General features: G+C 38.8%; 2 protein-coding genes across 2 annotated transcripts in view; one reads left to right on the forward strand and one right to left on the reverse strand.

Moving 5' to 3' along the window:
• Window positions 1-17873, reverse strand: part of SREK1IP1 (SREK1 interacting protein 1) — a 48759-nt gene extending 30886 nt beyond the window's left edge. Inside the window, exons 1-3 of the mRNA XM_038529582.1 lie at window positions 17793-17873; window positions 17249-17471; window positions 6397-6444 (exon numbers count right to left, since the gene is read on the reverse strand). Coding sequence (XP_038385510.1) covers window positions 6397-6444; window positions 17249-17471; window positions 17793-17873 — 352 coding nt within the window. The remainder of the gene's footprint in view (window positions 1-6396; window positions 6445-17248; window positions 17472-17792) is intronic.
• Window positions 17684-27943, forward strand: part of CWC27 (CWC27 spliceosome associated cyclophilin) — a 192454-nt gene continuing 182194 nt past the window's right edge. Inside the window, exons 1-2 of the mRNA XM_038530711.1 lie at window positions 17684-17951; window positions 25776-25872. Of these exons, the coding sequence (XP_038386639.1) occupies window positions 17910-17951; window positions 25776-25872 (139 nt within the window). The 5' untranslated portion in view covers window positions 17684-17909. The remainder of the gene's footprint in view (window positions 17952-25775; window positions 25873-27943) is intronic.

Genomic DNA, 27943 nt, shown 5'->3' on the forward strand with positions numbered 1-27943 from the left:
TATTATTATTTTTTAAAAGATTTTATTTATTCATGAGAGACACACACAGAGAGAGAGGCAGACACACAGGCAGAGGGAGAAGCAGGATCCATGCAGGGAGCCCCATGCAGGACTCGATCCCGGGACTCCAGGATCACGCCCTGGGCCGAAGGCAGTCGTTAAACTGCTGAGCCACCCAGGCGTCCCGATAAATTATGTTTTATAATCAGGATGCTCATGTACCTATCGCTTGGCCCAAGGAGTATGCAGACCATGTGAACTAGAGCTAAGTAAACCAGGTTTGGGGGTTCCCTAAGGTCCTCAGCTCTGAGAGCATGAGGCTACATTACAAACTTCTGAATCATTAAACACAATTAATTCCACCAAGCTTCATGTCCCTATCATTGTGATTCCTACCCAAAAATGCAGGCTTCTGTATCCATATATCTTCCTGGAAGTCTCATCTTCATATTGCTTCTGTGCTCCTGACCTAACGGATCATTACCCCCTTCTCTCCCAATCTTCTCATGACTGCTTCTGAAACACACAATCCCTAGTGGACAAATTGTCCTCAGTTTGCTTCCTCTACCACTTGTTTTAAAGGATATTTGGCTCTTCCCCGAGAACACTTTTCTACAGCTTATTTCAGTATTATTAGCATCCTCCAGGCTTCTTAATACTGTTTCCCAATATAGCAGTCCTCTACTCTCCCACGCAGCCCTGTTGCCTATCTACTGAAGTCTTTGGAATCTGGCTCATACGCTAGTGCTTCACCCTAAGCCCTTCTACAGGCCTAAATGGACAGTCTAGGGTGCTGTACGGCTTTTCTCAGTTCCTTGATATTCTAGATGCCATGGCCACACTATGCTCCCTGTCATCACCTGAAATGTTCCATTTTGGAAATTTTAAACTCCAAAATCATACTCTCAGTATAAGCACTTATCCTTCTAGCTTTCTCACTCCCTCACACCCATACACAGATCTGTTTGGGAATCTTAATAAGATCTTAACTCACTCAATCCCTTCATTTTCCCCTAGCCTATCAAATTCCTCATTCCTGACTCCCTGAACACTCTTTTATAAGTCTCTATGACTCATTCATATTCTTGATCATCTATCATATCTCACCGTAAAACAAATATTCTGGCTCAAAGCTAAACTTTCTTTGGATAGTGCCTATCCTTGAGTCACCAAGCAATGCTTGAGTGCAATCACACATTCATGAACATTAGCACAAATACAAAACATTTCATTTTTTGTGCCTGTGCTATTTTCCTCAGTGACTTTTCCAAACTTATGACTGACTTAAATTATGGTCCAAACACTTTCCTGTCTCACTCAATGCCCCCTCCCCAAACAGATAATTCAGCCTCCTAAGATTACCAGACAGTGTCTCATTCTACTGTCTCCACACCTGAAAATAGCCATACTTATTCTCACCTAGCTTCCTCCAAAATTAAGAAATATCCTTGTTATAACTCTTAGAGGAAATTGCTTAATCTTCTCCGGTCTCCAGGATCTGCAACATTTCCTATAATATCCCTTCAGTCTATATAAACATATTATATCTTAAATATAAAACCCTCCCTTTATGCCAAATTCCCTTCCAGGAATTATAGTGGACTCCTGAACAACATAGGGGGTAGGGTAGGGGCACTCAAAAATCCACATATAACTTCTGGCTCCCTCAAAACTGAACTACTGTATTTTTTGTGATAGAAAAGTAAGATAGAAGTAACCAAATGATGAAAAACAAAGCAAAGGTGGAGGCAAGTTGCAGTAAAGGCCGGAACATCAGGGTTCTTCCCTGCTCCTGGTACTCTATCCTACTACCTGTGGGGAACTCTCTTCACTGAGGTCTTGAACTGGGAGGTGCAAGAAACAGGCTCTGGGGAAGGGTTGTTGCCAAAGAAGCCAAGGACCACATAATAACCCACCCAAGGGGTTACTGACTCTCCACCAAGGAGTGCAGAACCCTCGGGGGACAGGACCGCACCAGACAAAAGCCTTGGACTCAGTATGGGGGTGCTGTCCAAGGTGCTGAATGTCTTCTAAGGAGGGTTGCTAATATTGTCGGGGAACTTACCCCTTGACAGCATTTCCCCCACAAGCAGAAACTGCATTAGAATCACATAAAGGGGACCAGGTGGAACAAGCGACCTAGAGAGAAGGGTAAAGGTGCTTTAACTTCCCTGGTTATCTACCTTCCCTAGACTCCACTTGGAAGGTTTTCCACATTCCCAAGAGAGAAGCAAGATACAGGTATCACTCTAGTATCTAGTTTGGCTAAGTGGAGGTTTGGAGGAAGAGAAGGAGACATGATGGTTCCTGTTCTACTGTTGTACAGTATTTATTAAAACAAAAACAAAGACAAAAAAAATCCTACTCACAACTAAACCTGTGCAGTTCAAACTCATCTTGTTCAAGGGTCAAGTATATTCAATATGTTCCTGTTATGACCTAATGTCTGTGCCCCCTCAAAATTCATATAGTGAAATTCTAACCCCCAAAGAGGATGGTATTAGTTGGTGGAAGCTTTGGGAGGTGATTAGGTTCTGAGGGTGGTAATCTCATGAATGGGATTACTGCCTTATAAAAGAGGGGGCAGACTGGGTGGCTCAGCTGTTTAGTGCCGCCTTCGGCCCAGGGCACAATCAGGGGACCTGGGATCAAGTCCCACGTTGGGCTCCCTGTGTGGAGCCTGCTTCTCCCTCTGCCTGTGTCTCTGTCTCTCTCTCTCTCTGTCTCTGTCTCTCATGAGTAAATAAAATCTTTAAAGATTTTAAAAAATAAAATCTTAAAAAAAAATATATATATATATACACACACACACTCACATGGTGGAAAGGACTAGAGATGTCCCTGGAGTCCCTTTTATTTTATTTTTTTAAAGATTCTATTTATTTTTGTTATAGAAGCCCATAAGGACTAAGACAGTTCCTTACTTTTCCCATGCAAATTTCATGAAACTAGAGACTATATAGCCACTCCATTTTTTTATCCCTCCCCATACAGGCTTAAATCTGCCCAGTTTGCTTCATGACCTACCACTCCACTTAAACTGAACTTCCTAAGGTCAAAAAAGCATCCTACCTGGTAAATCCAATGACAATTTCCAAACCATCTTTTACAAATCCTATCAGTAGCACATGACAATTTTCCCTCACTTTTGAATATCTATTCTTCTTCTCCTAGCATTGTACCTTCTTGGTCTTTCCTCAGCTCATACCTAAATATTTTACTTTACCTGTTGATATTTTATTCCACTAAGAGTCTGTTATTGTTATATATAAGTTTGCTTATGTACAATTATGTAAGGCCAAAAATATGAATCCAGGACAAAAAAAGTGGTTGTTTCTATAAACAAAGCTGTATTATGGGAAACACCTGATTTAAATGAATTATTTTTAAAAAGCAGTTTTCAAATTAGGTACTGGTGCAAGACTGTACAAGACAGAGAAAAAAAATCTAAAACAATAAAAAGTACCTGTTTGTCAAAGTGGGAGCCATTGTCATTTTGAGGTAGATAATTCTCCACTGCCTAGTACTGCCCTACACACTGTAGGATGTTTATAATCCCTAAACCCTACATACTAAATGTCCTATTGTTGCTCTTAACCCCAAATGGACAACTTAAGAAGAAAAAAAAAAAGTCCATGGATTTCCAAGGGGGCAGTATTACCCCTAGCTGAGAAATAATGATAAAATGATTTTGCATTTAGACTTATTATTTTCACTGCTTGCTTATCTTTGGAGAAACAAACTAAGAAGTAGGAAATGCATTTCAGGTATTCGCACTTAAAAGACTATGAGAAACAATAATGAGCCGACCCATGGGCAAAGAAAAGGTCATGAATGTCTATCAATAGATTAGTATTTTAAGTTAAATAAAATATTAAAGGTATTTAGGTATGTTCTTATTTCCTGCTGCTATAATCAAATGCTCCACTATTGAGTATACTCAGTATACTGAACTTTTTAAAGGTATGTTTTCTGAGAACTATGATAATTATCTGAGACATTTATTCCATGGACAAAGGCTTAGTGACTTTGTAGCTTTTAAATATTCAGAAGTTGCCAACTCCAAAAAAAATTCAGAAACTCATCATACAAATAATAATTCTTCTAATATTGTTGAGGAATGTCATGAAAAAGTGACATTCATGTTATTTAGTAATACATCTTAACTTTTGTAATACAGCCCCCTTAACTTCAAGCTTTTGAAAACAATATAACCATATTTGAAACATACTGACAATAAAATCTTCTTCAAGTATTAAAATTTTTAAATTGTACAACCTAAATCATTTGTTTCACATTAGAGAGATAATACTCTTTTGTAACTGATTGATGAATATGCACATTTTTAGGCATTAAAAACATTTCAAAGATTTTTGTGGACTTTTCTCTTAGATACCCCATCAATACTAAGATTCTGGCCTCCAAATAACAGGTAATTTTTTAAATGTAGTTTCCATTAGAAAGACACATAAATTGAGAAGATCTTCCTTTTTAATAGGTATAAGGTGTTAAGTTTAAGCCAGAAGGGAAGTATTACTTAATTTTTCCACAGGAGACAAATGAGTTATTTAATAATCACTGGGGATCCCTGGGTGGCGCAGCGGTTTAGCGCCTGCCTTTGGCCCAGGGCGCGATCCTGGAGACCCGGGATCGAATCCCACATCGGGCTCCCCGTGCATGGAGCCTGCTTCTCCCTCTGCCTATGTCTCTGCCTCTCTCTCTCTCTCTCTGTGACTATCATAAATAAATAAAAAATTAAAAAAAAAAACTAAAAAAAAAAAAATAATAATAATAATCACTAAAATCATAGATTAAAATAATAAAGCAGAAGGAACTAAACTTAGAAAGATTGACAAACCTATTTGTTTACTTGGCTTCTATAAGAAAATTCTAATTACTACAGATACTTCAATTATAGTGTAAAATAAAATAGCAATAAGGAGACTAAATCAACAAATATTTCCAACAAATTATTTTCACTATTTTCCTACAAATCTTAGAAGAGGTCCAAGTAGATAAACCAGTATTCGTAGATAGATTGGAAAATCCATTCCGGATTTTGAAGTAAATAAAACAGCATATATAGAAGAGAGAGCGAGCGAGTGCACACATGCACAAGAACATGCACATGAGCAAGCAGGTTCATAAGTCCTAAATCAAGAAATGAAACACAGAAATTAGCAAAGATTTAAAGAAAAAAAACAAAGCAAAAATAAGCAAGTTTAAAACACAGAAAGATTTTTATTGTACTCATTTCTTGCATGCAAGTATATTCTTCAGGAGTTTTTATTTATACGAAGGTTATGTATGCTTATGCTAAATGAGCAAGATTCCCTTGAGACAGATTTCAGCCTCGGCTTGGAGGAATGTGACTTGGTACTCTCAGTATGCTTTCATTATGAGCCCTTTTAATGGAGATTTATGTCCCTGAGTGCTCTCAATTCACATGCTCTTGAATGGCCTTTTTTTTTTTTACATCACATTTATCTTTTTAAAAATAACTTTTCTGTACAGCATAGGGAATACAGTTGATGGTATTGTAATAGCACTATGTAGTGACCAGTGGTAACTATACTTGTGGTGAGCATAGCCTAAAGTAAAAACTTATCAAATCATTATGTTGTACATCTGAGGCTCATGTAACATTCTGCTTCAAATATAACTACACTTTTATGTAAATTAATTAGTTAACTAATTTTATACAGAGTATTAACCATAATCCAGGCTCATTTGCATGGTCGCCAAACAACTTAAAAAACAACAAATGCTACTGTTATAGCTGTTATCAAAGCTTTAGGAAATGTTACTTTAAAGAAGTGGTATTTGTGATACATAATTACAAATTTAAGCTATAAAATTGCACATGTTAAAGTTTACTTTTCTATTCCATTTCATTGATCCATTTCTATGGTCCATTTCACTGATCATAACAGAGATTAATGATTGTTTACATCAACTTTTTGCCTGTGAGCAGAAATTCTGGGACTAATTTCATTCTTAAAGACTAAAGTCAATCTACAGGAAAACCCTTCATAAAAAATTTTCATTGCTTTCCCCTCTTCATCCAATATCTAGAAGGACAAGGAGTAAAGATTAAATACATTTATACTTTTTTTTGGAATATACTTTCTTCAGTCTCCAAAATCTACTACTCCACTTGTACTTGACATATTTGCTAGTCACTAGATACACAGTTATCTGTTATTGAGTCTGTAGCAGGGAAGAAAGTAACTATTTAGGGTTGACAGAGCAATTTCTGAATCATCTGCAAACCCGGCTAAATAACAAGGCTATAGAACTATGCTGAAATCAGGGCACTGAAATCAGGATGCTAAATTACACTGCCCAAAGAGGCAATGATTCACTCTTTGAAGCATTATTTTTTAATGTACTTACGATAGCCACATTTTTTACAGCCGGCTCGGACACTATCCTTGTTGCAACCTGAAATACAATTGGATAACATTTTAGGAGACATATAAGAAGTAGAAAAATAAGAATTTCATCACATGAATAAACTAAGAAACCTCTTACTGTAGAATTTCTTTCTTTAAAAAAAAGAAAGTCATTCCTGACTCAAATTAGTAACACTATTCATTCAATTGTTTTGAATATTAGAAGTAACTGGAAAAGCCAATTTACTCACACTATTTTCTTTGACACTATTTTAAGAATAATTCCAGAATATATTTATTTTTCTTTAACAGAAATGCCGTGTTATGGTCAAGAGCTTAAATATTCCCAGAATTCTAGAACACTGAGGAAGAAATTCCAGAGAACTTCAGCTTGTCCCTCAAATGTAAATAATTAGCTATGTATGTATATGCATACATATATTCACTATATATACTAGTTACTATATATACATATATATATAAACATTCAAGATAACAAATGTTTTCCTGTTCTCCCTTAGAAGAAAAACAAACTGACTTTTTAAAAAGAATTGATGAGAATCCAAAGAAATACTTTAATTGTTAGGTATTATAAGAAACATCTGAATTCAGCAATCAGATCTGACAAAAGAAAACGAACTTCTAGTCACAAATTCAAAGTTTAGAAACATTTATAGTTATCTCTGTATAATTAGTGGTACATGAGAACAATGTTGGAAGAGGAAATAACAGATGAAATAGATTTTTGTAAAAAAAAAAAAACATAAAATTTATCACCTGAAGCAGTTTTAAGTGTATAATTCCATGGTATTAAGTACATTCACAATGTTACTAAAACCATCACTACAATTTCCAAAATCCATCATCCCAAACACTAATTGTACCCATTAAATAGCTTCCCATTCTCCCCTCTAGCCCATGGTAATCTCTATTCTATTTTCTGCCTCTATACATTTACCTATTCTAGGAATCTCATATAAGTTGAATCCTACAACTTTTATCCTTTTGTATCTGAATTATTTTACTTAGTGTAATGTTTTCAAGATCATCCATATTGTAGCATATATCAGAATATCATTTTTATGACTGCATTATATATATATATATGTGTGTGTGTGTGTATATATATATATATATATATATATATATATATATGACTAATTTTAACCTCTAATAAGGACTTCCACCAACCAGAAGGTCAGGAAAGAACTGCTCCATTCCCTTAATGAAAGGCATCTAATTCCTAAACCCTTCATATGAAGCTATAATCCAAATTCACTAATAAAATACATATAGCACAAATATAAAATACTGTTAATTTTATTTTTTTTAATACTGTTAATTTTAAAAGGAAGATCATTTTCAAAGTATCTCCTTACAGTTATGAAGACAATACAATAGTCATTTTCCCTAATCCCAAAGTTACTTTAAAATATATACTGTTGGGCAGCCCAGATGGCTCAGTGCTTTAGCACGCCTTCAGCTCAGGGCCTGATCCTGGAGACCCAGGATCTAGTCCCACGTTGGGCTCACAGCATGGAGTCTGCTTCTCTTTCTGCCTGTGTCTCTGCCTCTCTCTCTCTCTGTCTCTCATGAATAAATAAATAAATAAATAAAATCTCTCTGTGTCTCTCTCATGAATAAATAAATAGAATCTTTAAAAAATATATATAGTTGAGTTATTCTAGTAAAAGTACAGTCAGGTATGCTATAATGCTTGTTTTAAAAACATGAATTTGTTTCTGTGCAACTGATATAAAAGAGAACAATTTTAATATAATGTGACTTTTGTCCAAGAAAAACACTAAGTGAATGCAGAAAGTAGTATCCAGTTACTCAGAGGCTTATAAGAATACACAAAACGCACCCAAAATATTTCTAGTGACCTCAGTTCAGCATGTGTGCCATGAGCAGCGTCCAACTGCATAAGATGTAATAACTCTAATCTGATTTCATGTCATCCTCTTCCTACCATTACTTTGGAACAATTCACAAGCTCTAATTCTTATTAAGTCCACTTCCACAGCAAACTTCAGTTCTTCTACAAGGTACAATACCCTATTTATTGTATTGTTTATGTGCCTTTTAACCAATTAATATGTGCAAAACTAGGCTGTTATTAGGTTATTATCAATTTTTATGTATCATTGATGAAGTTTTTAAGTGTTGTGCCTCCATCTCACTTTTTCTCATAAACCTTGTGGTAATACATATGCTGCACTGTTGTAGAACTGTGGTATAAAACCGGATTAATAATAAAATCTCAGGCTCTTTCATTATGAAATAATTGCTCATTGGGGGAAAAAAAAAACAAAATGCAGAGAATCCAGGTCAATGTTAAGTCTGTTTCCATAGAAACCATAGACGCTGAATAAGACAGAACAAAACTGTTCTAAATGCACCATTATCATTCCTACAATGAACTAAAACTGTTGTAATGGACAGAACTGGAATGACCTCATCTCAGCATTTATGAGAAATTAACTTACTTATGACGAACTCTACCTCAGAATTCATAATGAATGAAATATCAAACTTTTTCAGAGTAGGTTTCTTTAACAAAAAAACTCCATATCAACCATGTTTCTCATCAGTTTTTGGTTACATTAAAATTTCAGGCTTCATCTGTCCTAATTTTCTTGAGTGTTGGGCCAACTGAATGCTTCTGCCTGGGACATTTAATCTGATGCTTCTGATACAATAACTCTGAGATAAGTGACACAATGAAGTGAGGACATTTCATTCATTCTCCTGTCAAGATGCAGCTTCTAGTGGGAGTGACACCAGAGAGCGGCACTCCTAACCATGTCTGGGGCTGTGCAGGATCTTGGCTATGCATGTCCTTGGTCTTTTCTGTTTTCCAAGTCTTGTTATCTAGCCTTTGCTTATGTTCTGTGAGCTCCCTGATATCTTTCATTTTCTTCTTCAATTAACTAAGTCAGTTTCTGTTGTTTGGAACAAGAATTCTGCTGATACAATAGTACTCAAAATCTATGTCAAGCTGAATAGCAAGGCCATATTGAGAGGCCCTTATTACTTCTAATATTAGAAGTTACCCAGTTCCCCATCTGAGGTTCTCATGCTGTTCTTCCTACCATTCCTATTTAAAGTTTGCTAGTCCTGTTCAGAGTAATACAACCTGTCTCCCTTGAAATGTTCCTTTGTAATCATGACCTACAATCCTAAAATCATTGAATAAAAACTTATAAAATTGCCTACATTTTTAAAAAATGGCAAAGACCACCTAAAACAAACTCAAAAGACACAGGAAAATGTAGGAACAAATATATGCAACTCATAGCACCAATAAAGGGCAATTATCCCTACCATACAGAACCCAGAAAATCATTACGAAAAAAAACCAACAAGAAAAAAAATTGACAAAGGAGCTAAGCAAAAAGCTCGCAGGAACAGAAACAAGTCTGAAACATGGAGATGCTCATCCTTACTCATAATAAGTGAAATGTACATTAAAATCTATAGTGAGATTCTATTTTCACTTATCAGAATAGCAAAGAAAGGGTTGAGAAAAGTACGGGGCAGATACATTCTCATACAGTGCTTAATAGCAGTATAAATCAATACCACCTCTATGGAAAGCAAGCTGACAAAATCTATCAGAACTATAAATGTACATACTACTTTGACCTAGCACTTCTCCCTCTCAATCTGCTTGCACAAATGCATATTGACTTATATTGACTTATATACAAAGTTATTCACTACAGCATCATTTGTAATAGTAGAAGAGTAGAAATAATTTAGATCTAAATAAATTATGGTTAGTCTTAATGATAGCTGATCATCTCTAAGATAAAGAAAAAAAGCAAGGTATAGAACAGTGCTTATGGTATATTGCCATTTATATGAAAGGACATTGGATATAGATAAAACAAATTAAACACAGATTTTATTCATAGATGGAAATATACAAAAAAGATCTCTAAAAACATCAACTAGTTACCTAAAAAAGAAGTGCCTCTGGGGTAGAAAGGGTGTATGTCATTATATACCTTTCAGTACATTTAAAATCTGAAATATGTGGATGAATTTCCTTCTCAAAAACCAAACTAAAAACGCCCCTCAAACAACTCAAAATGAAGAAGACTTGCTCTTGTGCAAGATTCTATAACAAAGGCAGTAATTGCTCTTGTAAATTCTTCAGAGAAGCTACGTTACAGATTTACAATAAAATTTTATTAACTGATGGCTTTAGGAATAAATTGCAGACGTCTTTATCTATGCTAAATACTAGCAAGGGCTTGCTGTGGATCTAGAACTCTGTTAAACAACCTGAGTGGCAGGGAAGAGTACAGTTAACTGGAAGGCTTTTCATCTTCCAAGAACTTAAAGGAGTAGAGAAAGCCAGAACATCTTCTCTAGGTTCCAGAACATGCCAGACAATCCTGTATACAACTCACTGCTGAGCATGGTGTAGACTTGCCAGATGTCCTTAACAAACGCTTGTTGCTTTGAGGCGAGAAACTTAATACCTCAGCACTTGGGAATCCGTGACTTATGCAGCTCTCAGTTGCTAGCTATGAAACTAGTGTCTACAGTGTCATTGGCCCATGTCATTGGTCACTGAGGAGTGATAGGCTCCTGAAGAACAGGTGCAGAAGAAGGACAACTGAAATAAAAATAATGGCTATTTAGGCAAGGGAAGGGGGAAAGAGAGAGGCATAAGGGACCTTCCTACAGTGATAGAAATATTTAAAATCTTGATCTGGGTGATAGGTGTACATATAGTGTGTGTGTATATATATATATATACACACACACACATATACACATACACACACACACAATTTGTGATGTACATTTTAACATATGTAAATTATGCCTTAAAATAGTTAGCATAAAAGGAAAAAAAGAAACAGTATGAAAAGAAGGAAAAAAGAGTAGAGAAGACCAAAGAGCAGGGACAAAGATAAGAGGGAGAAAATACAAGCATGTGAGCACTAGGGATGCAGTGGTAGCATCCCCCTGGCAGATGCTTCTGATTATTTAGTGGCCCCCAGAGATATGGTAAAACATCATATTGACCTAAATTTATTTTTTTGAAAATTTCACATCACCTAGGTTTCCAAATCAACAATTTAGTCACTGGGAACTATAACAGTAATGCTTGGAATTTAATAGTACATTTCTCTATTTTAGATGTGGGAAGCCTGTCAAAGTCTTCTTTACGTTAAAATATGTTCTATAATCATTTAAATTTAAAAGTAAACAGCTCAAGGCACTAAGTTTTCTTTACATTACTTAGAAACTGCAATCACCCTTCCATTCTTTTCATTTTTAATTTACTTAGATTCAATTAGATTAGATTCTTTTTCTGCTTTGTAATATTTTAAGTTTTACATTTGGTTACTCCATTATAGTTTTATCATAATTTGGGAACCCTTAAAGGTAACCTCCATTTATTCCACTTTTAAAATTCAAAATGTGGCCAGATTTTATGCCAAAGAGGTACAAATAGCTATGTAATAGCTAAAACTGAGTGCAAAGTAAAACTCCAAGTATTTAAATTTTCTACTGCTTTATATTAAGAATTTATAGATATAATCCTTACTTTAGGATCATCAAGTATTTTATTTTAATTACCTGTGAATTTCAAAAATGAGTTAAAGGAGATCCTTGATGTAAACATTTTGAAAAGAATAGATGTCCTTGCTTTTAGTTAAAAATGCCAGCACAAACATTTGATCCTCCTAAGGAGAGATATTAAAGAGCTGCTTATTTCAAACTACTGACATGAAAGAAGTAGCATTTAAGTAAATGTATACAGTGCTTTCATCCACTTGCCTCAAGGTACAAAAAAAAACCTAGGAAGAAAAAGGTATTACCAGCTTAAGAAGAGGCCTAGAAAAAAAAAAAAAAAAGAAGAGGCCTAGAAATCTGAATTTGTCAACTAACGAAACAGAATCACAATCACTGTCTAGTTTAGCCTGTCAACTTTAGTACTAGATTCTGCTTTGCAACAGTTCTAATGATCAACCCTCTAAATTATTATTTAATCATTAATTATTATTATTTACCTATTACGGGCAAATCTCTCAAATGGAGGTTCCAGAAGCCATAAAGATTAATCAAGTCTCTACCCTAAATGAAACTACAATGTACTAGGACGATGCACCTGCACAGCTATCATACACGCTAGAATGTGCCAGAGTAAAAACCACAAAGCTCTACTACTAAGGAGGAAGAACTGGCATGCCAGACTTTCAGCTGAGAGATGAGGAAAGCTTCCCAGAGGTACCTATGGACGGCAGAGGAGGGGCGGTGACAACAAAAGCATGGAAGCAAGAGTTCACGAGGGGTTCTGGGAATAGCTGGCCAAGTCCGAAGACTGTACGATGCTAGAGAGGAAGGGTGGGAGGAAAGAGTGGCAAGAGAGATCTGGCCATGCTTAGGAGGGTGAACTTCACTCCTGCCAAGATGGGGAGCTTTGGCACTAGAACAGTTTAGAAGGAAGACAAAGTGCAGTCATCAACTCCTTCATTAGAGAGATAAGGACAAGGAGCCTCACAAAGGTTAAGTTACTTAAAAAGAAATATGTGATTCACAGATAGGTGCCAAGAACTAATTTCTTGCCACACGTCCTCCCTCCCCCAGGAATGACAGGATCAGACACATAGTTTAGGAAAATTATTTCAGTAGCAACGCGCAGCACAGACTAGAGAGAAAAGAAATTGTGGACAGTTTAGGAGTGAAAAGAAATTGGGTGCCCTGTAATTTAGAATTCTTCTATTACTAAGATGTTTTATGTGTTAAAATTTTGACTTACTTTGATATGCCAGGTAGAATGTTAATTTGGCTAGAGGAAATTGACTATCTTGACAAGACAGAGTTTTCTGAATGAGAGAGAAAGAGTTTTCATGCTAACACACATCAGTAACATACATTGCCACGTAGGGCAGGTCGACTCTTTGCGGGGAATGATGGTGAATCGTTAACGTGAACATCAGAACTAATTTCAACACCTGTGAATGGGCAAAGCAGTTTCTAAAAGAAAGTAAACTTCACTGAAACCTGTACGTGTCATTTTTAAAATCACAACGAAGAGTCTATGATTTCCCTAAGAAAGTACACATTTCATTGTGTTGCCTACATAATGGTAAATGCTGACACATAACACTGTGGATAAATGGCTGAAATAGGTGACCATAAAACAGGAGAGGCAGGTTTTTGTTTGTGGAAGGCAGCCTCACCACTTTATAGTCGCATCCTACAGTAATCACTTGCGAGACCGCCCTAGAAATACCATGCTGAATCCATACGAACATTATGCCTAAAAATAAAAGAGCCTAACATAATAGTCGGCCTTCTCAATAATTATCTCAAAAGATTTCTGATGGAGCCCTGTTTTTCTCTAATACACTATCTGGATCGATCACCCAAGAAATTATCTCAACATTTTCTGTATCTCTATTTGTACATCATTGTACTCTGACAGTGATGTCATATCTATTATCTCAATTTTTGCCCAGTTTAAACAGGCTGTCCATGTCTGGCCGTCTAGCTTAATGGCGCAATTTAAGATTATTACACTCCGGTGCATTATTTTGAATTGGAAGAAGGTTAAGATATCGATAATGCTGGTCTAAGTTTAAGGCATTTCCAATAAGGACTTTTTAAAAAATCACTTTCCCCCTCTTTCTTAAGCACCCCATGTTCATTACTAGACTTAAGTTTCATGAGGACACAAGCTATGATATTGTGTCCCCTAGAAAGTCGATACCATGTAGGTCCTCAAAACGCTTGCTCAAGTAATAAACCCACCAGTGACAGCAACTCAACTCTAGCTGCAGCCGTGCAATACAAAGATCCCCGGGGCTGATGTGACAGCTCAGGACGCCTAGGCAATTGGCTCTGCAGACGGGCCTTCCCCTGCTAGCTCCTTCCACGTTGATAAGCTCCAGGTTTCAGCCACAGACCCTTCCCTCACACTCTGCACATCCCACCTGAGCACAGGGAGCCACTCGGTTACATCTGTGGAGGAACTCAAATGGTTGTCTCTGGCTCTGGCTTCTTTCCTAAGTTACAAATTTTCTCTCTTACTGCCTGTTAGAGGTTTCCATTCGTAGGTCTCACTATACCTCAACACGAACCCCAAACGGAAGTTCCCATCATATCCCCCTAAAACCTGCTCTTTCCCAGGTATTGCCTACATTAGTAAACCGCCCCACTGTGTTACAATACCCCACTTCCTGTCTTAACCTCTGCACTGATTCCTAGTGAATTTACCATCAAAAATGTGTCTCCATGGGGCAGCCCAGGTGGCTTAGCGGTTTAGGGCCTGCCTTTGGCCCAGGGCGTGATCCTGGAGACCGGGGATTGAGTCCCACGTCGGGCTCCCTGCATGGAGCCTGCTTCTCCCTGTGCCTGTGTCTCTGCCTCTCTTGCTCTCTCTCATGAATAAATAAATAAAATCTTTGAAAAAAAATGTATCTCCAATTCTATGTGCTTCCTTCCTTTCCTGATACCGTCCTTGAGGCATCATCATAACTTACCAGAAATTACTCTTAATGACTGTCTCCTAGCTAGCTCCCTTCCAATTTACTGTGCAGCTAGAGTGGTCTTCCCAAAATAAGAATCTCTTAAAACTCCTAAATGGCTTCCTACAGTCCTTGGGAAAATATCCAAATATCTGTCATGGCTTACAAGGTCCTTAAAGGGGTGGAAGCTACCTTGTAAATTAAACTGTAACACGGCAAAATGAATAAGCCCATTAGGGCTAGAAGAGCCCCACTGACCTGTCACATCACTAGCTATCCCTTAATTAGCAAGTGACTTGTTTGTCCCTCAGTATCCTCATATAAAATTGAAATACTATTTTTTTAAATTCTATTTATTTATGAGAGACAGAGAGAGAGAGAGAGAGGCAGAGACATAGGCAGAGGGAGAAGCAGGCTCCATGCAGGGGTGCCAATGTGGGACTCAATCCCGGATCCCAGGACCACGCCCTGGGCCTAAGACAGATGCTCAACCGCTAAGCCACCCAGGTGCCCCCTAAAACTGAAATACTAATGCTCATCTTCCAGTGTGGACCTGGATGGTAAAAGGAGATAAAACCCAATGCTTGACACAGTATGCCACACATCTGATACATAGTACACGCTATTTACACACCTGATACATTAGGAAATATTGGCTACTGTTATTAACTCTCTACTTAGTGTCCCACCTCTCTCCCATGACTATTCTGAGTTCCGCCTATAGGGAGCATCCTTTATTTCCCCTTCTTACACGTTGCCTCTTGCTTGACCCATCCAGCCTATCAGGTGAGTCTTGCTTTACCTGTCAGTCCCATCCATTACCTGGCTGCAATATCCTCTCCTACCACTCCAACCCTCCTGGAATTCTTCAGGACTCATCCTAAATGCCACGTCTTCCAAGAAGCCCATCCGGCCTCTCCCGTTTTCCGTGAGGTGTCCTTCCTATGCGCTCTTGAAGGCTTCCAATGTTCCCCTGCCACACATACACCTGACTTCCTGGTCCTTCCTCTCCACTCCTAAATTCCCAGCTCCGTGTGAAGAGCAACTGTCCTGTTCCCCCATTGCCTCCCCCCTGCCTCACACATTGCCCAGCATGCAGTCAGTAGGCACTTTATTTTTTATTTATTTTTATTTTTTAGTAGGCACTTTAAATAAAGATTGCTCTGTGTGTGCGGGAGGGTATCTCTCCTCTCTCACAAGCCCCTCCCCCCCAACCTCCTCCCAAAATTGTCGTGGTTTGAAAAGCCCAATAGTCCTATAACAGTGATCTGCAAAATATAGGTCAGAAAAGGCTGCAACTGGCACACCTGCGGGGGGGGGGGGGGAGGGGGCTCTGCGCGTGAGCCGCTGCCTTGGGCTCAGGTCGTGATCCCGGGGTGGGGGCGGGGGGGTCGTGGGTTCGAGTCCCGCATGGGGCTCCCCGGAGGGAACCTGCATCTCCCTGTGTCTCTCATGGACACATGCAGTCTTTTCAAAAAGAGACAGGAAGAGGCTGCCACAGTGCAAACTCGGCTCAATAATACCGCGAAGGGCAGGTTGAAACAAAGGGAGGGCGGGCTTCTGAACCGCAGCACCTGAGTCGCTCCTACACTAAAGTGCATCGTGAAGTCTCCAAGCTGTGCGGGGTGCGGGTTGGGATATAATTCTGCAACTAACTCCTGCAACCAGGGTTCCTCGGAAGACAGGGAGCAAACCTGGTTTAAGGAGACGCCCTCCCGACGCTCGTCCTTGCAGACGGGAGAGCTCCGGGGCGCTTACTTGGTAGGTAGGGCTCCCTTACGGTGAACCCCCCCGCCCCCCGCCCCCACCCACAGAACCGAGAGCTTGGAAGGGACCCACAGGCGTCAAGGAGCGAGGCTGCTTTTGCAGATGCACGAAAAGCGGCGGGTGCAGGGCCACCCGGGAGCTCGGGGCACCAGGGAGCCCCGGGGGCCGGGCCTGCGGCTGCCGCTGCACCAATGCCTCCGGCTGCTCGGCTCCGTCGAGGGGCGCCGCCGGGATCCGGTCTTCAAGCCACGGCCGAGGTAAGCCAGCTGCCCCGGACCCCTGCACCCCCGCCCGCCGCCCGGCCTACGGTTACAGCCCCCCCCCCCCCCCCCCCCCGCCCTCCATCCAGCGCAGCTGGAGCTCCGCGGCGCTGCAGGGACGCCGTTTCCGCCGCCCCTCCTTCCCTTCGCTGATTGTTTTTGGAGGAGAAACTTTTTCCTGCAGACCAGACGAACCTGTTCAGGCTACGCCCCCCCCCGCCCCGCCCCGCCCCGCCCGGCGCTCCCCCGCGACCCGAGCGCACCCCAACCTCCCCTGGCCCCGCTGCCTTCCTCGCCGCGACCTCGGGGCCCCGGCGCCGGGCTTCACCTGGGACGGCCATAGCGCTGGAAGACGGCAAGGAGGCGGGGGGAGGCGTCGCAGGAGCCCTGGGCTTCCGAGAGGACCCGCCGCCCGCCTGCAGCGAGGCCCGCAAACGGCGAGGGCGGCCTCTTCCTCCCGCCGGCGCCGCGGGACCGCCGTGACAGTCCGGGAAGGCCGCTGGCGACAGCGGAACCCAAGTCCCGTCGAAGCCGTTTCCGCGGGGGGAGGCCTATTGCAGAGCACACACGGTCCGAACCATTGCCGCCCGCTCCCGGGGGGGGAGCGGAGGGGAGGAGTGAATAAGACCCGAGCCCGTTTACTGAGGTTAAACACCAAGGCTTAGAGATTGCTTTTTTTCAAAAGGAGTACCACAGATTCAATTAATGTGTCGGTTCTTAGCGGTCTTTTCTCTCCCCCCCCCGAGGCTATTGGAATCCCCCCTCCTCGGGATTAGCGGTGCTCAGGTCCAGAAGCGACATGGCGGCGCCCGTGAGGGACTAGTTTGGGGGGTAAAGGTAGTGGCTGGTGTGGCCGTCTTGGGGGCACTGACGCCCTGGAGCGCTCCGCGACCCCCCGAGAGAGGGAGCTGCGCTGGTAGGGGCGGCGGGAGGGGTCGGCCCTCCGGCCTCATTCGCAACCCGGAGCGGAGCCCCGCGGACCGGGCGGCATGAGCAACATCTACATCCAGGAGCCTCCCACCAACGGGAAGGTGAGGGCCTCGCCTGGGGCCGCGGGCTCCTCCGGGACCGCTCGGCCGCCGGGCGTCCCGTCCTCCGCGTCCCCGGGCGCGGCCTCCCACACCGTCTGCGCGCTCCGCCCCGCGGGTACGCGCCAGTCCTCGAGGCCACGTTCCCGCACCTCCCGGCCCGCGGCCCCACTTCTTGCTTCAGCCTGGCTCAGGCAGGGGGGTCCTCTAGGGCCCAGGGGGAAACAAAGTACTCTGAAAACCGGCTTGTTTGTTTATATTTATATTTATATTTACTTGTTTATATTTTTATTTGTTTTATTTGTATTTTACTTATATTTTTATTAATTTATACTTTGTTTATATTTTTATATTTTTATATTTGTTTCTATTTATTTATTTCTATATTTATATTTATGTTTATTTATATCTATATGTTTTATTTTTATATTTTTATTTTTATTTTTAACATTTATTTATTTTATTTATTTTTAACATTTATTTTTAATTTTTTATTTTGATTTATTTATTTTTAATTTTTATTGATTTAGGTTTTACTAATTTTTAATTTTTATCGATTTTTAATTTTAATTTTATTTTTTATTTTTGCGTTTTTTATTTTTATTTTTAGTTTTTAATTTTTATTTCCTATACTTATTTTCTATTTTTATAATTTTAAATTTTTTATTAATTTTTTATTTTTATTAATTTTTTATTTTAATTTTTATTCATTCATTTTATTTTCTAATTTTTATTTTTATTTTTACTTATTTTTAATTTTTATTCTATTTTTATTTTTGATTTTTAACTTTTGATTTTTTTATTTATTTTCTATTTTTTTGTTTTTTAATTTTTATTTATTTTCTGTATTTTTCTATTTTTATTTATAATTTTTGGTTTTTTATTTTTTGATTTTTATTTATTTTTAATTTTTATTCGTTTTTTATTTTTTAATTTTAATTTTTTTTACTTATTTTTAATTTTTATTTTTCTATTTTTATTTTTTATTTTTAAATTTTTATTTTTATTTATTTTTATTTTTTATTTTCTATTTTCATTTTTGGCTTTTAGATTTTTACTTATTTTTTATATTTATTTACTATGTTTATTTTTTATATTAGTTTAGCTATCTATTTATTTATTTTTGGTGTACTTGGGAACTACTCTTTCTCTATTCCTTCTACAACCTTTTATTGAACGCCTGGTGGTAGCCTTGGGCCCTGTACTAGGTTCTAGGGCTGCAGTGAAGGATGAAGGTGGTAGTGGTCGCCCTGGAGGAGCTCAGGGTTTTGTTTGAGAGGCAGGCATGTAAAGAAAAAGCTTTGTGATGCATCTGGTAGGCGCTTGTGGTGAGAGGAGGCTAGTGGTATGGGAGCACTAAAGAGGGAGCAACTGCGGGAGGCGGGAAAGTTTCATGGATGAGGGATTTTTTTAGAGCTGGCCTTAAAACACGAGATGACTGTCAGAGAAAGCAGAGAATGGGAAATGTGCCCACATTAGAATGGGAGCGTGATTTCCTGACTTTTTTTTTTTTTTTAAGATTTTATTTATTCATGAGAGACCCAGAGAGAGAGGCAGAGACACAGGCAGAGGGAGAAACCGGCTTCATGCAGGGAGCCAGACGTGGGACTCGATCCTAGGACCCTGGGGTTCCTGACCTGAGCCGAAGGCAGATGCTCAACCGCTGAGCCACCCAGGTGTCCCTGCAATTAAAACTTCACTTAAATATATGTACATATATATGAACATTCAGGATAACAAATATTTTCCTGTTCTCCCTTAGAAGAAAAACAAACTGACTTTTTAAAAAGAATTGATGAGAATCCAGAGAAATACTTCATTTATTTTTTTTTTAAAGATTTTATTTATTTATTCATGAGAGACACACAGAGAGAGGCAGAGACTCAGGCAGAGGGAGAAGCAGGCTCCTTGCAGGCAGCCCAATGCAGGACTCGATCCCGGGACTCCAGGATCACGCCCTGGGCCAAAGGTAGATGCTCAACCGCTGAGCCACCCAGATGTCCCCTGATATCTTGATTGATTTAATGGCCATGGTATGTCAATTCCCATGGAAGATTTTTATATGCAGTGTGAGTCAGAGGAGTCGGTCATGGAATCAGTATCACCTGAATTCTTAAACTGAGGGCTAGTCTGTATCACGTAGGCAACACCATGAAGCAGCATACTGGAGAAAATAGTGGAGCTGAAAGTACGTAGTTGAGGAAGGATAGACTAAATTCACATCAGATACAATTCTGTCGCATGATTGCATCATAGTTCATGCAATTTTCTGTTGGTCGACATTTTGTAATATAGGGAAGGCATTTTGAAAACAAAACCAATAATGTCATTGATAGACCCAGCACAAACTTCACTGGGTATTTTGAGCAATTCTTCTAATTCTTTGTTGTCTAAACTTCGCCTGCCTCCTCACCCCTACCTCGCATCATTGTGAAAACTCAGAACACCTCCTTCATATTTCTAAGTGTTCTTTTTTTTTTTTTTTTTAAGATTTTATTTATTTACTCATGAGAGACATAGAGAGGCAGAGACACAGGCAGAGGGAGAAGCAGGCTCCATGCAGGGAGCCTGAGGTGGGACTCGATCCCAGGTCTCCAGGATCACACCCCGGGCTGAAGGCGACACTAAACTGCTGAGCCACCGGGGCTGCCCAATACTATATTTCTCTTAAAGTATTAAGCATCAGTGAGTTTGAGGTTATAGTGTTGCTGGTCAAGGGAAGATTTAGTGCTTTACCCTGGAGGATGATTTTATGGTCATAAAGAGGAAAAGCTTTAACAGAGATACATGCCTGAACAGGAGAACTTTTATTGAGCAACTAGCACGGACCAATCTCTATGCTAGGTTTTAGGGATATGAGAAAAAGAAAATCCAGCATTGTTCCTATTATCATGGAATCAGTGGGGTGAAATATACATTCACCAAGTAATCGTGCAATAAGTACATGCAAACTGTGATATACGCTGTTCTTCTGAAACAGAATTGGGCTTACAGAGACTATCAGGCATAGCCAAAGTTTTCCTTCAAAAACAACTGGGGACTTTTTTTTCCAGCATAAGACCAATTAAAGATGTTGAAGTTCTGTACCATGGAGAGCACCTGGAAAGAATTTAAAGAGATATAATAACAAATTTGCTCAGTGAATGCTTAGTGCCTATGCTGTCTAATGATACATTAGGTATTAAAAGAATAAGGAGACATTCAGAATATATGGGACAAATTCCTCCCTTCAAAGAGCTTAGTATCAACTGGGAAGTAACTGACACACTGTATCAGTGGCAGACTCTTGGCCATTGTCTATAAATGTGCTGTGTTTTAGAGTTACTGTGGCCCCTCTGAAGATGAAGCACAGAAATACACCACCTGACAGAAATGTCATTATACAGTCAGCATGAAATTTCCATACTATGATCACTCAATTTATATCACATTAATATATTTATTCTTAAGAAACATTTTATTATCAAAGTATTGTCTTATTTAGGAGCTTTGGGAAAAGGAGCCACTTATACCTGACAAAGTAGTGTTGGCCAATAGAAGTGCATAGAGGAGGGATATGCCTTTTTTTAAAATTCTTTATTTAAATTGAATTTAGTTAACATATACTGTGTTATTAGTTTCAGCAGTAGAATTTAATGATCCATCAGTCTTACGTAACATCCAGTGCTCATTACATCACATGCTCTCCTTAATGTCCATCACCCAATTATCCCTTCACCCACTCACCTCCCCTCCAGCGGCTCTCAATTTGTTTCCTTAGAGGTCAGCATCTCAGGGTTGGCTTTCCTCTCTATTTTCATCTAATTTTGTTTTTCTTCCCTTCCCCTATGTTCATCTGGTTTGTTTCTTAAATTACCACAAATGAGTGAAATCATCTGGTGTTTGTCTTTCTCTGACTTATTTCACTAATTCCATCCACGGTGTTGCAGATGGCAAGATTTCACTTTTTGATGGCTGAGTAATATTCCATTGTATAAATATGCCACATCTTTTTTATCCATTCATCTGTCGATGGAATCTGGACTTTTTCCACATTATGGCTTTCATGGACTTTGCTGCTAAACATAGGGGTGCATGTGCCCCTTTGAACCACCATGTAGGTATTCTTTGGATAAATACCTAGTAGTGCAATTGCTGGGTTGTAGGATAGCTCGATTTTTAACTTTTTGAGGAACCTCCATACTGTTCCCAAGTGGCTGCACCAGTTTGCATTCCCACCAACAGTGCAGGAGGGTTTCCCTTTCGCCGCATCCTCTGCAGCATCAGTTGTTTCCTGTCTTGTTAATTTTAGCCACTCTGACCAGTGTGAGGTGGTATCTCATTGTGGTTTTGATTTGTGTTTCCTTGATAACCAGTGATGTTGAGCTTTTTTTCAAGTGTAACCATTTGTATCTCATCTTTGGAGAAATGTCTGTTCATGTCTTCTGCCCATTTTATGACTGGGTTGTTTGTCTTTTGGGTGTTGAGTTTGTTAAGTTCCTTAAAGATATTGGATACTAGCTCTTAATCTAATAAGACATTTACAAATATCTTCTCCAATACCATTGCCTTAGAGTTTTGTTTTCTGTTTCCTTTGCTGTGCGAATGCTTTTTATCTTGATAAAGTCCTAATAGTTCAATTTTGCTCTTGTTTCTCTTGCCTTTGGAGATGTGTCTAGCAAAAAGTTGCTGCGGCCGAGGTCAAAGAGGTTGCCACCTGTGTTCTCCTCTAGGATTTTGATGGATTCTGTCCCACATTTAAGATTTTCATTCATTTTGAGTTTATTTTTGTATATGGTGTAAGAGAGTGGTCCAGTTTCATTCTTCTGCAGGTAGCTATCCAATTTTCCCAACACCATTTGTTGAAGAGACTTTTTTCCATTAGATACTCTTTCCTGTTTTGTCAAAGATTAGTTCCCCGCATGTGCCTTCTTTTTTAATTCAATATCTCATCAGTGGAAAGATTAAGAAAGTCTGGTAAGCAAGGTAGCCCAACCAATTATGCATTCCTTTTACTAGATGTAAGTTTACTGTGGCCAAAAAAATTATATAAAAATAATAACTAAAATAGTAATAACTACCATTTTTTGAGCATTTACTACTTGTCAAGTACTGTTCAAAAGCTATGTATAGTAAATCATTTTGTCCTCACAACAAACCCATAAAGATATTTTGTTCCTGTTTTTAGATAAGAAAGTTGAGTCACAGGTATGTTAAATATCATGTCCGAAGTAAGAAAAGCTCCCTTACCCTTTGTAAGTGAAAGGGTCAGTATTGGCATTTGAGCAACATGATTCCATAGTCTGTAAAGGAAGGGATGATGTACATTAGTTTGTTCCTTAGAGCAGTGGCTTCTAAACAGTGAATGCACACTTCAGGGACTGAGCAAAACCATCCATGAAATGCAGGAAGAAAAATTATGTATTATATATTCTTCCGGTTGTATTTTTTTTTCCTTATTTGCTTAAATGTAATGTTTTATATATATAAAGGAACATATAGGGCAGCCCGGGTGGCTTAGCAGCTTAGTGCCACCTTCTGGTGTGATCCTGGAGACCTGGGATCGAGTCCCACGTCGGGCTCCCTGCATGGAGCCTGCTTCTCCCTCTGCCTGTGTCTCTGCCTCTCTCTCTCTGAATTATACTAAAAACCGCCTTTAAAAGGGTGAATTGTTTGGTATGTAAATTCTATCTCAGTATATATTATATACCTCAGAGTATTTTTTTTAGTTTCATTATACTACTGGTAAAGAAGATTCAGAATTGTTTAAAAATACTGTTTTTATGTAATCCTTTGAAATATTTATCTTCTGCTCCCAATTCTTACGTCCCCTCCTGCCCACTTCCCTTTTCTTCTTTGCTGATAGGAATGCATGCTTTGAAAAAGCTGGAATTACTGTATTAGAGTTGCAAGGAAGAGAAGACATGTCTAGGTTCCCTTTAACAGTGACATTTTATTTCAGGTCTACAAGGTGATAATAGGTAGGACAGGATATTATCTTTTTAAATATACTGTACTTTTAGGATTGAGATATATAACTGGTTTTCATGCAGAATAAGGAGGTGTTACCCAGGGTTCTAGATACAATCTAGGGAGTTACTCAGCCACTCGGTTAACATCCCAGACATATACCTCTCAAGAAAATGAGAAACCAGGTGGGTTGGTTTGTCACAATAGAGTATTTCTTTTTCTTTTCTTTTAAGATTTTATTTATTTACTTGAGAGAGAGAGAGAGAGAGAGAGAGACACCACCCACATGAGCCAGGAGAGGGAGAGGTGGAAGGAAAGGGAGAGGAAGAAGCAGACTCCCCGCTGAGTGGGTAGTGGGTAGCCCGGATGAAGGGCTCAATCCCAGGACCTTGAGATGATGGCCTGAGCTGAAGGCAGCCACCCAGGCACCCCCATGATAGAGTATTTCTTTGGGGCACTGTTTTCATGCCAAGCCAAGTTAGAAGTCCTTACCTTCATGGGCTGGTAAAACAGAGGCTATCAACGGATTCCAATGTAGATGGTGATTTTTGCGACATATCATTTTAGTAATGTGCAACCTAAAATTAGATTAAGAAGTTTCATTGTAAATTAGGAATGGCATGATTTGTTGTGGGGTTGTTTTTTGTTTTTGTTTTTGTTTTTTTGAGATAGAGTGCACGAGGGCTGGGGTTGGGAAGAGAGAGAGAGAGAGAGAGAGACAATCTTAAGCTGACTCCCCACTTAGCACGGAGCCCAACAAGGGTCTCCATCACATGACCATGAGATCATGATCTGAGCCAAAATTAGGAGTCAGGCACTTAACTGACTAAGCTATCCAGGTGCTCCAGGAATGGCATGGTTTTGGATGAGAAAGTAGAGTGTTTTGTATATAAAAAAATAATTGTAAAATTGTCTTATAGTGTCAAAATTTCATGGGTTTGTTCTTTAACTTCTTAATTTGCTATGTCAATTTTATTGGAAGAAAAGTTGCAAAAAACTTAAAGCAAGTTTAAATGATTGATTTTTTAAGTAAGTTTTTCTGATTGAAACAAAAGTATATGCTATTTTTTTCTTAAATCCTAAATTGGGTTGTGTAAGTTCTTTATATATTTTAGATATTAACCCCTTATCAGATACATTATTTGCAGATCTTCTTCCATTCATTAGGTTGCCTTTTCTTTTTGCTGGTGGTTACCTTTTCTGTCCAGAGCTTTTTATTTTGGTGTAGTCCCAATAGTTCTTTTTGCTTTTGTTGCCCTTGCTGGAAGAGAGATATCTATAAAAATGTCACTAAGACCAGTGTCAAATTACTGTCTTTTCTTCTAGGAGTTTTATGGTTTCGGGTCTCACATTTAAGTTTTTAATCCATCTTGAGTTTATTTTTATGTACGGTGTAAGAAAAGTGGTCCAGTTTCATTCTTTTGCATGTAACTATCCAGTTTTCCCAACACCATCTGTTGAAGAGACTGTCTTTTTTCCTGTTGTACTTTGAGTGTAAATTTTTTGAGTATAACAAAAGCCCAGCAAAGTTTTTAATTTTAACTCTAAAATTGAAAACTCATTAATGGGGCAGCCTGGGTGGCTCAGCGGTTTAGCACCGCCTTCAGCCCAGGGCCTGATCCTGGAGACCAGGGATCGGGATCGAGTCCCATGTCAGGCTCCCTGCATGGAGCCTGCTTCTCCCTCTGCCTGTGTCTCTGCCTCTCTCTCTCTCTCTCTCTCTCATGAATATATAAATAAATAAAATCTTTTTTTTTTTTAAATAAAATCTTAAAAAAAAAAAAACTCCTCAATGAATCTTTCAAATTGAGTAGTCTTTCAACTAATTTTTAAGCCAAAATTATAATTTAATGTAACGATGTTATATTCTTCCTACAGGTTTTATTGAAAACTACAGCTGGAGATATTGACATAGAGTTGTGGTCAAAAGAAGCTCCTAAAGCTTGCAGGAATTTCATTCAGCTTTGTTTGGAAGGTAATTATAACTTTTGAGTTTTATTCTGTAGGAGAAATTTTGTTAAAAATAAACTGAATTTTCCCACAACATTGAAGCTTGCTGTTAAGTGGTGACGAATGATAGGAGTTGATACGAGTGATATGGTGTTGAGCTCTTGTGTCAGGAAATAAAGGATATAAAAGATTGTCTTTCAAATAAATCTATGTATCTTTAGCAGGGAAATTTATCTCACCAATAAAACTTTGTTCCTTTTTGATCTTTTTGTTTATTCCCCACTTCTTTCTTTCATCCTCTAAGTAAGGATACTCCTTAAGATTGCCTTGAGTTCTCCATTGTCTTTACTCTTTAGTTGTTACTTCTATCCAAATAACTATGAAATTTAGAATTCCACCCATTTCCTCTCTACTTACTCTAATTTACATATCAAAGTGCCTAGTGGACTTTTTTTTACTCCAATCTTCCTCTGTCAACTGTAACTAAACCAGACTGCCTTGACTTTGACCTACATGTGGGGTTGTCTTTTACCTGGTCTTTCTCTGTCACCTTTAATCTATTTATCCTCTTATATATTCATCTGGTAGCTGAATCCTCAGATGGCTTGGCTTCCTAGCTTTCCAGCTTTGTTTTTCATTACACTAAATAAAAGTTTCAGTTGACTGTTTTCATTTCCTAAGCAGTTCCTTCCCATTTCCACTTTCACACCTAGCCTCTTATCTTCCTTCATATCCTCAGTCTCCTTTTTGAAATACTTGTTCTTTCTTTCTTTACTGTTTAAGTCTATCCACTTTTTAGTCTCTATCCAGAATTCCACCTTCTCCACGAAGCTTTCCATCCAGAATTCACTGATTCATTATCAATGTCTTAAGTATGATTTTAGACTGAGTCATGAAGTGACTATTTTTCTTTCAATAAACTTTACAGAATTATACATCCACCTGAGTGTTTTCTCCTTCAGGATATTCTCTTATATAACTAAACATTTTTGTAACTTGTTAGCTTTTAGAATACATGGCATATGGTTTTGAATATACCCAATGGTGGCAAATCATTATCTTTCTAAGTTCTATCTGATTTGTAGAGACAGACAAGGTTAATCAGGTATCAGAAAGCAGTGTTTTGAGTCAAAAGCAAGGTATGAAAGAGAATCCAGTATAATCAATAGGAGGGTACAGCAAGAGCTCTCCAAATAGGTAATAATTACATTAGTAATTACCAGGGGAAGGTTTAAAATATAAAAATACATAGCCCCCCCCCCCCCGAAAAAAATGCCAAAAGAGAGAGAGAGAGAGAGAGACATCTGCGAAGACCATTATTGATAATTGCTATGGCAGGCAGGAAGGAAATTGAGTCAGACAGGTAGTACAGTCAGAAAAGCCTCAAATAACTATCAACAGAACCAAGAAACACAGTAGACATAGAAAAGTCAGACTTGTTTCTGGAAAGAAGTTTTGAAGACTCAAAGCTCAAATTTTACAGGGGAAGAGTGAAAGTACAAAAACATTAGAAAGAATGAATAGTAATTAATAATCCATGACCAGGTGAATGGAAGAAACAGAAAACATCTGGATATAATATGATAGTGAAGAAGAAATAAAGTCCTTAAGTTAGGTCATGGTGGAACTTATTTGGAACAACAAAAAATTATTCCCCTATTTATAAGAATACAAGGAGAAAGAAAAAACAGTAGTAAAATCATTAGAAAAATAACTAGAACAATTCTTTTAATTGATCAGGTGAAAGATAGAATTATTACTGCAAAGTCTAACAAACCCGAGAAAGACTAATTTAAATGCAGATACGCCCAAATAAAGTCAGTTTTAAAAATGTAACTTAGAGAACCCCATTTTAATTCACTAATTCTATGATTTAAACAAGTCATGATATTTCTAGATCTTGTAACATCATATCAGTATTTTCTTCAAAAAGGGATGATTTCCAGAATTAAAAAGGAAAGGAGTAAAAACCAGGAAGTTGGAGCATGACATAAATATGCCAATTAAAGGGAAGTTTTTAGTCTTTATTTTTTTTTAGCTTTATTGAGGTATTATAGACAAATAAAAATTGTATATATTTAGGTTGTACAACATGA

The sequence above is a fragment of the Canis lupus genome, chromosome 2 (assembly GCF_011100685.1).
Source record: "Canis lupus familiaris isolate Mischka breed German Shepherd chromosome 2, alternate assembly UU_Cfam_GSD_1.0, whole genome shotgun sequence".
NCBI lineage: Eukaryota > Metazoa > Chordata > Mammalia > Carnivora > Canidae > Canis > Canis lupus.